Genomic DNA, 15,023 nt, shown 5'->3' on the forward strand with positions numbered 1-15,023 from the left:
CCTTGCATGAAATGCCCTTGATATCGCTAATTTTCTTAAAGAGATCTCGAGTCTTTCATAGTCTACTGTTTTCCTCCTTTTCTTTTATTGTTCTCTTAAGAACAGATATGCACAGATATGTATACACACACCATATCTTCTTACTTCCCCTTGCTATTCTCTGTAACTCCGCATCCTGTTGGGTGTATCTCTCCCTTTGTCTTTTCCTTTACACTTCTCTTCTTTCCTCAACTATGTGTAAGGCCTCTTCATACAGGCACGTTGCCTCCTTGCATTTCTTTTTCTTTGGGATGATTTTGGTCACTGCCTCCTGTATGATGTTACAAACTTCCATCCATAGATCTCTGGCAGTCTCTACCAGATCCAGTCCCTTGAATCTATTCATCACCTCCACTGTATAAGCATAAGGGATTTGATTTAGGTTGTACCTGGATGGCCTAGTGGTTTTCCCTACTTTCTTCAATTAAAGCTTGAATTTTGCAATAAGGAGCTGATGATCTGAGCCACAGTCAGCTCCAAGTCTTATTTTTGCTGACTGTATAGAGTTTCTTCAGCTGTGGCTACAAATAATATAATCAGTCTGATTTTGGTATTGACCATCTGGTGATGTCCATGTATAGAGTCATTCATGTGGTCTTCAGTTCAGTTCAGTCACTCAGTCGTGTCCGACTCTTTTCGACCCCATGAACCGCAGCACGCCAGGCTTCCCTGTCCATCACCAACTCCCGGGGTTCACTCAGACTCATGTCCATCGAGTCAGTGATGCCATCCAGCCATCTCATCCTCTGTCGTCCCCTTCTCCTCCTTGCCTCAATCCCTCCCAACATCAGAGTCTTTTCCAATGAGTCAACTCTTCGAATGAGTTGGCCAAAGTACTGGAGTTTCAGCTTTAGCATCATTCCTTCCAATGAATACCCAGGGCTGATCTCCTGCAGAATGGACTGGTTGGATGTCCTTGCAGTCCAAGGGAAGTCTCAAGAGTCTTCTCCAACACCCCAGTTCAAAAGCATCAATTCTTCGGCGCTCAGCTTTCTTCATAGTCCAACTCTCACATCCATACCTGACCACTGGAAAAACCATAGCCTTGACTAGGTAGACCTTTGTTGGCAAAGTAATGTCTCTGTTTTTGAATATGCTATCTAGGTTGGTCATAAGTTTGCTTCCAAGGAGTAAGCGTCTTTTAATTTCATGGCTGCAGTCACCATCTGCAGTGATTTTGGAGCCCCCAAAAATAAAGTCTGACACTGTTTCCCCATCTATTTGCCATGAAGTGATGGGACCAGATGCCATGATCTTCGTTTTCTGAATGTTGAGCTTTAAGCCAACTTTTTCACTCTCCACTTTCACTTTCATTATGTGGTCTTACTTTGCGTTTAAATAAATTAAGAAAAGTTTTACAAAGTTATGAAATTTAAACCACAATTAGCTACCTATTTGTTTATTTAAAAGAATAAAATGGCTTCCTCCTCCCCTTTTATTTGCAAAAGCAGGAAAAAAGCTTGACCTTCCCAAGCAGCTCACTTATAGCTCATATTTAATTTGAAGGAAGATAGGTTGGGTGGGCCAGGAATCATGAATGTGAAAATGTAGGAATAATAGATATGCAAATGCAGGGATATTTGCATCATTCCTACTTTTTTTCTCTAGGCCCTGTTGGGAGCAAGTCAGCCTCTCCTTACTAGGGTGGTGGCTAAACCAGCATCCTGGGCTAGAAAATTACAAAGTGGCCAGAGAGTCCTTAGTGATTCCCAAATGCTGGATCCATGTGCACAGTTTTCTTTACTAACTGAAAGTGCCTAATGACTTCATTTTGTATTTTGGAGAAAGGGCTTTGTTTAGCATTATTTGACTTTTTTGGGGGGGGGGAGCTTAATTGGTTTCCTAATGGAAAATAAAAACTTGTGTTTCTGCTTTACTAAACGGATCATGTCAGGATGAAAACTATGGGCATGAGATTGATTTTTAGGGCAATTCTGATTTATTTTTTATTTTTCATTTATTTGGCTGCATTGGGTTTCACTTGCGGCATGCGGGGTCTTCGTTCCTGCATGAAGGCTCTTAGTTGTGGCATATGAGGTTCACGTCCCTGACCAGGGCCTGAACTCGGGGCCCCTGCATTGGGAGCACGGTGTCTTACCCACTGGACCACCAGGGAAGTCCCTGAAATTAGTTTCAAAATAAAGGTGCTGCTTGTAAGTGATTCCCGCTGAGCAATAAAGCAGTAGATTTACCTAAAATCAGTTACTCTCATGTGGTGTGCTTTAATAAAGACTAATAGGTTTCAAGTTTACTTCACTTATTTAACAAATATTTGTTGAACACCTATTTTGTACTGAATACTGTTCCAGAGGTTGTGACTACATTAATCAAAAAGACAAACCAACCTCCCTCATATCCCTTGGAGTGTACATTCCAATGTCAGAGCAAGATAATAATCCTAATTTTCAAGAAAGGAAGCAGATTATGTGGAAGACCATTTTGTCTAAAAGATTACTTCTATACCACAAGAACCACAGAAAACTGGGGAGTATTTTAATTTTGTTTCAAATGTATTTGCAGAGAATCAATTGTGGATAAAGTACCACACACATATTTTACTATTGCCTTTGAGATTTTTCTAGTTTCTCATTCCCTCATTCATTTTACTTTTGATGAGTTCTGTCCTCTTGTCTTAATTTAAAAATCCCCCTTTTTCAAAATTGAACTTATTTGCTAAATTTTGAGACACAATGCACTTGAAACATTACCTTCATCACTGAAGTTCACACAGCTGAACAATGGAATTTGCACCATTTAACAATAGCTGGGACATGGAAGCAACCTAGGTGTCCACGGACAGATGAAGGGATAAAGAAGAAGTGGTACATGTGCACAGTGGAATATTACTCAGCCATAAAAAGGAACACGTTTGACTCAGTTCTAATAAGGTGGATGAACCCAGAGCCTATTATGCAGTGATGTGTGTCAGAAGGATCCAGACAAATACAGTGTATCAGCACATATATGGATTCTGGGAAAGGGGGCACTGATGAGCCTATCTGCAGGGCAGCAGTGGACACGCAGACTGCGGATGCAGGGTGGGGTGGAGGAGAGAGTGGTAAGGACGGAGGGAGTCGCGGTGAAACACACGCATCCCCATATGCAGAATGAGACAACCAGTGGAAATCTGCTGTATGACACAGGGAGCTCAAATCGATGCGCTGTGACAACCTAGAGGGGTGGGGTGGGGTGGGAGGTGGGACGGAGGTTCAAGAGGGAGGGGATGTATGTATTCATGTACCCACGGCTTATTTGTGTTGATATATGGCAGAAACCAACACAATATTATAAAGCAATTATCCTCCAATTAAAAATAAATAAAATTTTAAAAGAATTAATAAAATGGAATTTGCAAAGCTTACCGATGATTTTTCTAATACCGGATTATGATAGTTTACCAAATTTGCTTAGAATTTATTTATCTTTATTAGCTTTTATATTTGCTTATTAGAAAATTTAAAATTTCTTGATCTTGGTTCTTTTACGTTATCAGGATAACTGTTTTTTTATCAAGTTATTTTTATTTAGCCATTCACATGAATGGTTAAATATATTTTCAGATGTTTTAAATAGGTATTCCTGCATATAGCACACAATTCCAACATTATAAAGGGAATATGGGGCTTCTCTGACAGTCCGGTTGTTAAGACTCCACTCACCCAAGGCAGGGTTCCCGAGTGCAATCCCTGGTTGGGGAATTAACATCCTGCATGTCGTGGCCAAAAAGGAAGAGAAAAGGTGGGGAGAGCATATGATGAAAATCACCCTCCTTTCTGGTTTTTTGTCCTCAGTCACTCAGCTACCCTCCTCCAGTCATTTACTGTCATGAAGTTCTTCTAGATCATTCGAGTGATATTCTAAAGGAGCTTCTCAAACTCTATAATGTGCATATGAATCTTGTTAAAATATAGATTCTTATCCAGAGGGTTTGCTGAAGCTTGAGAGTCTCCATTTCTCAGAAGCTCCCACGGGAGGCTGCTAGCTTCAGTGGTGGCATGTTCCTCTCTATCTGCCTCTGTGTTTATTGGCCTTAAGAGAGCAAGATGTCCTCACACACAAACAGAACTTTCTGCTTCCTACCAGGACTTCAGCCCTAGGGTTCCAGCTTTGAGCTTTGCATTGTTACAGAGTTCTTTCCTAATCTTTGTCTGAAGCGATCATTTATACAGTATTTTAAAAATCCAGTTGCAAATGAAGGATGGAAGGTAGCAACGTAACCATTTGAAGCGCACTGCTAGGTGATGTGAAAATGGTAACGACTGTGAGAACCCCTCTTTGCAAATTTTTCATCTGTTTTTTTAAATAAGGTTAGAAAAAGTTCTCAGTTCCAAGCAACCTTCTACATTTAGGCAGAGGACTCACTGAGAACTTTAGCTTGTAGCCAGTACCAGTCATCTGATGAGGATGTCATCATACTTGGAAATGATACAATTAAGCTCCCTGAAAGCAATATAAAGTGCAAAGATCATTTAAATATTTTAAAGTCGTAGATGTTCATATTCTCTGTGCCTGGGTAGTCTCTAGCGGCATTCTGATCAATATCACAAGGGATAAAGATGTTGTTTTGATTGGGCCTGTATGTAAATGCAATTCAGAAAGCTTGGGGGGAACTCATAAAAGAAAATTAAAATTTCATGCGAGTTTCTTCCCCTCTGCAAGAAAATGCAGGCTTACAGGATTCAAATTTGCCTGTCTGTGCTGTCTGCAGAGTATGTTCATATGATACTTGCTAACATAACATAAGATTTGGTTTTAAAAGAGAACTGATATCAGAGATACTTTTCAGAAATAAAGATTTGGACCATCAAAGTCTCAATTTCTGTGTTTTGGGCAGGAACAGCCACAGGGTACAAATTTCTCTTTGATCAGACAGTATCTATAGCGTTTCCTCTGGTGTGACTGGCTCCAGGGTCTGCATGTGGAGCGTTCTTAGACTTGGTTCTGAGCTGCTTGTCTTGAAGGACCTGAGGCTGTGAGGGGAGACTGATTTGGCTTCTCTTGAGCACGTCTACCTTCAGTTGTGATTCTCAGACCTAGGCCATGTGGAGGTGTACTAAATGGTACACAGAGTTACAGAAAAAAAGCAGCAGCTCCTCCTGAAGTTTCAGTTGAATTAAAGATTTGGCAGGTCAAGTTATTAAAAGTTCTATTATGTTAAAACATAAAAACACTCACGCATAAATACACAACACAGTAGAATGCAAAATTCTGATGGATTTTAAGTTAAACATGAGATTTCAATAGACAAAGATCCATCTAGTCAAGGCTATGGTTTTTCCAGTGGTCATATATCGATGTGAGAGTTGGACTAGAAAGAAAGCTGAGTGCCGAAGAATTGATGCTTTTGAACTGTGGTGTTGGAGAAGACTCTTGAGAGTCCCTTTGACTGCAAGGAGATTTAACCAGTCCATCCTAAAGGAAATCAGTCCTGAGTGTTGATTGGAAGGACTGATGTTGAAGCTGAAGCTCCAATACTTTGGCCACCTGATGTGAAGAGCTGACTCATTGGGAAAGACCCTGATGCTGGGAAAGATTGAGGGCAGGAAGAGAAGGGGACGACAGAGGATGAGATGGTTGGATGGCATCACCGACTCAATGGACATGAGTTTGGGTAAACTCCAGGAGTTGGTGATGGACAGGGAGGCCTGGTGTGCTGCAGTCCGTGGGGTCCCAAAGAGTTGGACACAACTGAGCAACTGAACTGAACTGAGATTTCAAAACAATATCAAGATTAGATCAGTGACTCCAGGCCCCTGGGAATACATACTTAGTGGCTTTGGCCAGTAGAAGACTATTTCAATCGGCAAATTTTAGAAGTACTGTGATGTACACAAAGAGGTCAGAAACCAGATCATTTGAATGGTGACATTTCTTCGTCTCCTAAAGGGCTCTGGAGTGAGCCTGCGCAGAATACTTTGGAGCCAAGGAAGTTGTTGCCATGTTTTTGAAGTGCTGGCTTTCTGAAGGAGACAAGGAAGTGACATAAAGGTTGCTGAGAGATCCAGACTGGTTTAGGAGATGCCACCAATGAACTTTTAATAAATGATCTCTGTAGAGAAAAATCTGTGACTCCGAGCTCTTTGTAGACTGAAGAGGCAAAAATGTTTTTCTAGAATTAACCCATTTCTACTGGAAGTAGAGAATAAGTCATTTCTTTATAGAAAGTATCCTTGGTAGTAAATATCACAGAGACTGGGCTTTAATCCCTTCCTCAAACCTTGGAATGGACACCAAAGTTATCTAGGTCTCAGTGTTCTCATCTAGGGAATGGGCCAAGTATGAGGATGAGAGGAGTTAGTAGTGGACTAGTGTTTGCCTTCTTCTCTTCTATTTCCTTCTATATTCTTCCTCCCTGTGGGCCTGGGAGTCTACAATGAATAGCACATCTCCATTGGAATGGGAAGCTGGTACCTACACTAGGGACTTGGGGAAATGACCCGAGTCTCCACCAGCCCTGAAATTCCCTCTGATGATACATGAAAGCTTTTGGCTAAGGAGGCATTTAGGGAAATAATCAACTACCTACAATGTAAGCACGTTTAGATCCTACTGTTTACTGGCACTCTACTGAATTTACACAAAAGGATGACCTGGAAATAAGCAGAAGAAAGCTGTGTGACATGTAGATGCATATCACATATGCATAGCTGATTCTTCAAAAGGTTAAATACCCTTGGCATATGTATGGTTAGTGATATACCTGTGATGGGTTGATAATCATTATGGCAGTGGCTTTGTTTTACGTAATTCTAAGGTAAATGTCACACTTCTTTGGAGATTCCAGGACTGGTATTCAGAAAAACATCTATTTCTCAGCAGATCACTGGGTAGGAGCTACTCTTTCCCAAACAGGACTATTCATGTCGCTAGTACACTGGGCTGTATGAGGCGCCGACTGCCACAGAATTCTCTTTGGAATTGAAATGCAATTACATATTGAGAACAAGCACTAAATATAACAGAAAAGGCCAAATACCTGAGTTTTTTTTTTTTTTTTTTTTTGCTTTGTATTTGAGGAGTATTTGCAAGGAGAATTAACTATGCTGAACACACCATAATCCTTAATTCAAATGCACTGATCAGGCAATTGGTTGAATACTTTAGTGGCTTTTTTCAGAAGCTTGTTGTAGCTCTGAAACACTGATCTTTTCTTGTGTTCATAAGCCATTGTAAAGATGCTAAGGAGATTAATAAAAGAAGCAAGTCACTAAAATTATATAGAATGAAATCCCATATTAATGCCCTAAGAATATAGAATGAAATACCATAATACATGAGTATAGAATGAAATACCATAATACATGCCATAAGAACTGGAAAAAACAAGCCATATATTGCATGAGGCAAAAATTATGTAACTGGGAGTGCTGAAGTTCCTTGGGTCTCACAGAGTCGGACACGACTGACTGACTGAACTGAACTGGGAATTATAATTACAAAAGTTCAAGTTGTAGTCTTCTTCTGGAAGGATGGAAATACAGTTGGATTGGTGCTCACAGGGGTTTTCACTAGAGGAATGATCCGTGGGTGCTTAGTGCTGTTGTAAATACTGTTACAAACATTTTTTTAGATGTGTTACATTTCCTAACTTTTAAAAATGGAAAAAGCAAAACAACAAAATGCAGTGAAGGGAAAGCACAAATTAAGTAAAAAAACGAACAATATAATACAGTAATTATCATAAAAGTTGGTGGCTCTCAGGTTGGTGGATGTATCTTCTTATTGTACTTGTACAAAATTTAAATACATGCTCTGTGCAAGACACAACTCTAAAGTACAAGTCCCTACAAGGATCAAAAGTAGAAAGATGAGAAAAGGTATACCTGATAAATACCAACAAAAGCAAGCTGTTGTGGCTATTTAAATCGTGAGAGGGGCTTCCCAAATGGCTCAGTGCAAAGAATCCGCCTGCCACGCAGGAGACACTGGTTTGATCCGAGGAGCCTGGTGGGCTACAGTCCACAGGGTCGCAAAGAGTCAGACACGACTTAGCGAGTAAACAGCAACAGCAACAGAAATCATGGGAGACGGGAGTTAGGACAGAATGGAACGTTGGTTCTCTCTGTCTCCAGTTCCTTTCGCCATTCCTCCTTTGAGCTGCTCATCCAGGCATCCGCTCTGACCTCCCAGAACTTCTGATAATTATCCCCACCTACTTTTGTCTTATTCCTAGCTAATCACTTTTAAAGCCCAGGATCTTCACTTTCTCAACCCTCATAGTACTTATCTGTGTGCCACTGATTTGGTGCTTATCATACTCTGTGTTTTAATGTTATTGATATTCATGCATTTCTTTAATTAAGTTGTAACATCCTGAAGCTAGAGACCATAACTTGAAGTGAAGTGAAGTCACTCAGTCGTGTCTGACTCTTTGAGACCCCATGGACTGTAGCCTACCAGGCTCCTCCGTCCATGGGATTTTCCAGGCAAGAGTACTGGAGTGGGTTGCCATTTCCTTCTCCAGAGGCTCTTCCTGACCCAGGGATCGAACCCAGGTCTCCCCCACTGTAGGCAGATGCTTTACTGTCTGAGCCACAGGGGAAGTCCATAGAGACTATAACTTATTCATCTTTTAGCCTCCTCTGTCAGCTCACCCTAGGACCTGCCACATGGTAGACCTTGTCACCTGGTCTATAGTAGAAAGTCAACATGTCACTGGTCCACTGAAAAATGACTTCTAAAAAACACATTAAAAGCTCTTTCAGGACGTTTGAGTACTTTGCCAATGCAATGAATTTACATTTTCTTTTTTTTTTAATTTAATTTTATTTTTAAACTTTACATAATTGTATTAGTTTTGCCAAATATCAAAATGAATCCACCACAGGTATACATGTGTTCCCCATCCTGAACCCTCCTCCCTCCCCATACCATCCCTCTGGGTCATCCCAGTGCACTAGCCCAAAGAATTTACATTTTCTAAGCAAGTTCTCAGCCAGAGTTTTAGAATGGAGGGAGAAAGAGATGCTAATGCTCAGAGTTACAAAGAACTGTGCAGAGTTGGTGAGACCAAGACCATCGCCTCAGCAAGAGGGCGCCCCCCCAGACCCTGCTGGGAACTCCCATGGGCACATGGCTGATCTTCAAGGGCAGGGACGGCACCTGTCAATAAAATACTTTTTTGTCTCTGCAGCTTGAACAAAGTCCAGCACACAGTACACCATCAACAGATGCATTTGCAAAGTGCGAGAGAATTAAATAGTGGTCTTGGATAATTTAACTCACTGCTCCGAGCTCAAAGCATGTACCCTTGAAGGGTTCCCATTGTGATGTAAGCTCCAGTTCTCTGCACAGGCAGAGGGTGGCTGGGCAGGTGGAGGGGTCAGCCTGGCCCAGGCAGGATGCGGGTGTTAGCATGTGGATTTACACTCTGGGCTGAGGCTGATTGGAGGACAGCTGAGGAGCATGTGTTCGGCTCTGCCAGCTATTGGGGGTCTCCGTAAACGTTTTAACAAGATGGGAAAGCCCATGGGGTACATCTTCAGTGCTTGTCCTGCTGGCTACCCAGAAGTAGCTGGGATTCCTCTTTTCTCATGGCATACAACATATGATGTCTGCTGCAAACCTCTTTTAAACATCCTAGTTTTTGAATAAGCAATACATAGAACATATGGTATAAAATTCAAAGGAATATGACAAAAATAAGTATTCTTATCACCTTTGCCCATGGTTACCTTCCCTAAAGACATCTGCAGTTACAGTTTATCCGACTTGGTTTTAGATAAACACAAACATTTCCTATTTGGGGATACAGGCAAACGTTTATGGGCTTCGCAGGTGGCTCAGTGGTAAAGAATCCACCTGCCAATGCAGGAAACGCTGGAGACATGGGTTTGATCGCTGGGTCGGGAAGACGCCCTGGAGTAGGAAATGCAACCTACTCCATTATTCTTACCTGGGAAAATCCCATGGACAGAGGAGCCTTCTGAGCTACAGTCTATGGGATTGCAAAGAGTCAGACACAGCGAATCACACATGCATGCATAGATATGCATGATTATACGGGCTTATATATTTTCTGTCAAATGACATATTATACCAAATCATGATTTTTTCATTTAACAATGTATGCTGTAGTTCTTTCCATTTTTCTTTTTCTAATCTTTAAAATCCCAGCCTCTGAGACACTGACAATGTTCAACTATAGTGTCATGAATCAATGAATGACTGATTTCATAACAGTCTCTAATTCATTCTGAACCTGAAATTCACCCACCAACACATTTTCTCCATGCCTTAAACATCATCTCCAATATGCATCTTTTTGTCTGTAAACATCCCTCTGATTTAATCTCAAAAAACTTGAACCTTCCCTGAATACTGCCTTGTGGGCGCTCCTTCAGGAGTTCTCTCTAAGTACCTAACGATTGTGTGCTGTTTGTCCTACCGCTTTACTCTTTTATCTGTTAATATAACAGCTGTAAGATGTGAATGATACTCGTTTTAAATTACTTTTTGGTGGAGCATAATTGTTTTGCAGTGCTGTGTTGGTTTCTGCTGTTCAGTGAAATCAGTCAGTTATATGTATATATCCGTCCCCTCTTTTCTGGATTTCCTTCCCATTTAGGTCACCGCAGAGCCCTGAATAGGGCTCCCTGTGCCGCACAGTAGGGTCTCATTAGCTATCTATTTTATCCACAGTAGTGTATATATGGAAAGAGCGAATGATCCTCTTAACAGTGGTTTTTATTGAGTACTTATTTGTGCCAGACATTATATTAATATTTCTCACAAATCCCTAGAACATACCGGTAAAGTAAGCAACAGTATCACTCTCACAGCCCACCAGTCAGTGTCCCCCACTTGCCAGCCCAATCCATGGATTAGCTCCCCCTACCCGCCCAATCCGCAGATCAGTGCCCCCACCCACCCCCCCAATCCACAGATCAGTGCCCCCCACCCACCCCCCCAATCCGCAGATCAGTGCCCCCCACCCACTCCCCCAATCCATGGATCAGTTCCCCCCACCCACCCCCCCAATCCATGGATCAGCGCACCCCACCCGCCCAATCCACCGATCAGCGCACCCCACCCGCCGGCCCAATCCACCAATCAGCGCACCCCACCCGCCCAATCTACCAATCAGCGCCCCCCACCTGCCCAATCCACCTATCAGCGCACCCCACCCGCCCAATCCACCAATCAGCACCCCCCACCCGCTCGCCCAATCCGCAGATCAGTGCCCAGTTGCTCATAGCTGTAAACCTCTTTCTGTCTCACCCTTTATTGCCTCCCTTATTTCTTACTGCCCTGCCCACTTCCTCACTTCCTGGAATCACCAACCACGTGAAATACTGACACTCATCCTTGTCTCAGAGTCTGCTTTTAGGGAAATCAAACCTAAGGACACTGAGGTTTAGAATGTGAATAATATATTTATCAATTGGCAGACTCAAGCTGTCAACCAGAATCCATGTTCAGAAACACCAACCCTTCCTGCTACCTAGATGGTAAATGCCTCAAAGCAGGCTGAACAATACTCTGTTCTTAACATGGTGGGTTTCAAGTGCAAGCGGAAGTTGACGCTAACGCACACTTCTGCAGGTCAATGCTGTTTTATGTTCTGGGGTGCCTCCTTTCTTACCCAGCACATCAGGACATGCACTTTAGGTACCGGTAGCTAAATATATGTGCTCATCAATCCTTACTGTGAAGTTCTCACGCTTGTTTACCTGCTGACTGTCTTCTCCTTGGTGGTCTGCAGATAGCAACTTCATCCTCGCCAACGCCCAGGTGGCCAAGGGTTTCCCCATCGTCTACTGTTCGGATGGCTTCTGTGAGCTCGCCGGATTTGCCCGAACAGAAGTCATGCAGAAGAGTTGCAGCTGCAAATTCCTGTTCGGAGTTGAAACTAATGAACAACTGATGCTTCAAATAGAAAAGTCCTTGGAGGAAAAAACAGAATTCAAAGGAGAAATTATGTTCTATAAGAAGAACGGTGAGTTGACCTCCTTTGTTGGGGGCTCCTTGGACAGTGGTGAAACATCACGGTCTTTCAACTGCCATTGGTGTGATTGCTCCGTAACTCCCATTAAGGCTTAATGATCTTAGCAGCATAAACTACTTGAAAATTTAGAAAACTTATAGTTATACAAAATCAACATATTAACTGAGTTAATATATATTAAAATAGAGTGTATTACTATTATGTTGTGGTCATACTTAAGATATATATCAGATATGATGGTTGTTAATATAGTAACAGATGATCTTCTATCCAGAGATAGTTTTCCATCTTAAAGAACACTTAAAAAGTATTGAGTCACTAGGGACAGAGATTCAAATGTCTGCTAGCATAAACGCTAATTGAAAGGATATGAATGTAGGTATTTTCTTTTCCGGTTTCCTGACCACAAAGCCTTTCTCCCCATTCTTAAATTCTGGAGACAGAGTGAGAAAACACAGTGTCTCAGGGTGGGAGTGAATGTGCCTGGACTCAAAACTGCCACTGGGGAAATACCAAGTGTTTCTTATGGGTGTGGCTTTGTGACGGTCTCCTAAATGAGAAAGTATCTAGGGATGGGTATGGCTCCTATTTCCTCCTGCGTGGCTCTAGCTATCATTATCCTGCGGTAGGGGGAGTGAATCCAGGAGGCGTCATATTGGAGAAAAGCCAAATCAAAGCTGAGAGCAAACCGTGTCTTCCAGTTTCTAAAATTCTCTGTCTTTAATAGTTTTCCTTTGAGTACCATAGCCCCCTGGGTTTTATTTCTCTGGGCACATGACCGTCAAGCTAAAGAAAATGTTCCCCAGCCTTCTTTGCAGTTAGCTTGGCATGTTGCAGGGTTCCTGCAACGACGTGAAAGAAGAATGACTTATGCAGTATCTGAGCAAACTCCCTAAAAAATGAAGTTGTTTGCCCTGTAGTCTCTCTTATCCTTTCCTGTGGTGTTGTGGACTGAATTATGTCTCTTTAAATTGCATATATCAAAGCCCTAATCCTGTAAAGCAATCATCAATCAATTAAAAAGAAACATACATTTTTAAAAAAGCCCTAATCCCTGATGTGGCTGTAGAGATAGGGCCTTTAAAGATATAATTAAGGTTAAGTGAGGTCCAAAGGATGGGGCCGTAGTCCAACATGACTGATGTCCTTCTATGAAGAGGAAGAGACGTCAGGAGTGTGTGTATGTAGAGGAAAAGTCGTGTGGAAACCCAGCCGTAAGGTAGCTGTCTACAAGCCAAGGAGAGAGGCCTCACCCTGATCTGGGAAGTCCAGCCTCTGTCTGGAACTATGAGAAAATAAAGTTTGTTGTTAAGTCACCCCGTTTGTGGTATTTTGTTATGACAACCCTGGTAAGCGCCTACGTAAGGGTCGGGATGTTCAGGCAAGGCTGGAAAGCCAGGTTTGACTGTCGAGGATGGCAGCATGGACGAATGCAGAGCAGGTCAGGAGGCTGCGTGTGGCTACAGGCCCACCTTCCCGTCCTAGACAAAGACAGATCTGCTCCATCTGGTTTGAGTCACTCTCTTCTTAGGTCTTTTTTTTACAGCGTTTAAATTGTACTCTAATTCAAGGTTTCTCAGCCTTGGCATTGTCAACACTGGGGGCCAGTGATTCTTTGTCGTGGGGTTTGTCCTGGGCATTGTGGACAATTAGCATCATCTCAGGCCTCTTTAACACTCAACATTGGGGTCATTTTTAGGAGATTTCGGAATCTGAACGTGGAACTTCATCCCCCTTTCAGAGTTATTTATCCTTGGAGGACGTTCCTCGAGGGTGTGAAATTTGGATGCACGGTGGTCGTGAAGTGTTGGCGAGCACTCCTCTGGGAGGAGTAGGAGACCCGATTCTCTGGCACCAGCAAGAAGGCCCAGGCCATTGTGTGCTTCTCAGTGTCAGCAGATCAGGCCTGCATTGCACATATGATAAAGCAGAAGCCTTCTAGCTCCCTCTAACAATGCCACAATCCTTGGAGAGAGGGCCTGAGATGAAAGAAAGTGGAGGCCATCCTGAGAATGCAGACTGGTAGGGAGTGGTAAAACTGCCATCCGGTGAACAAACGGACAAGGAAAAGCTTCTTCTGAAGTATCTGCTGACTGCAGACTTGCCTTTCTTAGGTGCCTTGTACTGGTCTCTGCACATCCACTTGTTTCTTCCTTTTTACACCTTCTCACAATATCCGAATGGGGCACCTCTGAGAAAGGTTTAGGCTGAGGAGGAGAAGGTGGCAAGGCCAAAAGATGGAGACCTTAGAGGCCAGATGTGTGGAAACATAGAGCTCAGGTGGGAGTGAACCCCCAGCAGGGTTTCCTGAACCTGCTTTGTCATAAAAATGCCCACTGCTCTTGGACCTCTTTGGATGCAACACTCTAAAGGACCAAGAAAGAATGAAGGTTTTACCAAATAAGAAATAATTAAGAAGGATAGCTAGTTTCACAGATAAACATAATACACAGAATCTTCTCTGGCTAACATAGAGCCGTGTTTTATACGTTTATGTGCAGGAGCTAACGTTGCTCGTTACTGTCCTCCCTCTAAACTCCCTAGGTTCTGCCTATGTACCAGAAATAGTGCCACTAGGACGTCTTCTCATAAAGCTTCCCGCTTTGCTTCTGCTGATACGCAAAAGGCATCACCGTGGCTGATCAGATGTGTGGGTGCGCTAACCCGGGAGACCATTTTGTCAAGTTGATGCTTATCCTCTCCTTGTTTTTTTTTTAATATCAGAGATGGTTATACTGTGTGGTTCCCTCCTTTTCGTACACACAGCATACTTTGCGCCGTGTTCTGTAACTTGCAGAACAATATCCTTTACAATGGCGTGTACCTTGCAGAACAACACATGCTGAGTGGCAGTCACCCATTCTTTTCTCAGCACTCCATCCTATGGATCCATCATAGGAGAATGTAGTATTACATAGTAGGACATCATATGCATCCATCCTAGTCAGTTACAGCCTTACATCCTACGGATCCATCATAGGACTACGGACTATTACATAGTAGGACATCATACGCATCCGTCCTAGTTACAGCATTA

At 42.6% G+C, this 15,023-nt stretch overlaps 1 protein-coding gene across 1 annotated transcript in view; it reads left to right on the forward strand.

The window, feature by feature from the left end:
* Positions 1-15,023, forward strand: part of KCNH8 (potassium voltage-gated channel subfamily H member 8) — a 503,960-nt gene that overhangs the window by 165,373 nt on the left and 323,564 nt on the right. Inside the window, exon 2 of the mRNA XM_024997203.2 lies at positions 11,744-11,977. Within this exon, the coding sequence (XP_024852971.1) occupies positions 11,744-11,977 (234 nt within the window). The remainder of the gene's footprint in view (positions 1-11,743; positions 11,978-15,023) is intronic.

This window comes from Bos taurus, chromosome 1 (genome assembly GCF_002263795.3).
Source record: "Bos taurus isolate L1 Dominette 01449 registration number 42190680 breed Hereford chromosome 1, ARS-UCD2.0, whole genome shotgun sequence".
In the NCBI taxonomy this organism is placed as follows: domain Eukaryota; kingdom Metazoa; phylum Chordata; class Mammalia; order Artiodactyla; family Bovidae; genus Bos; species Bos taurus.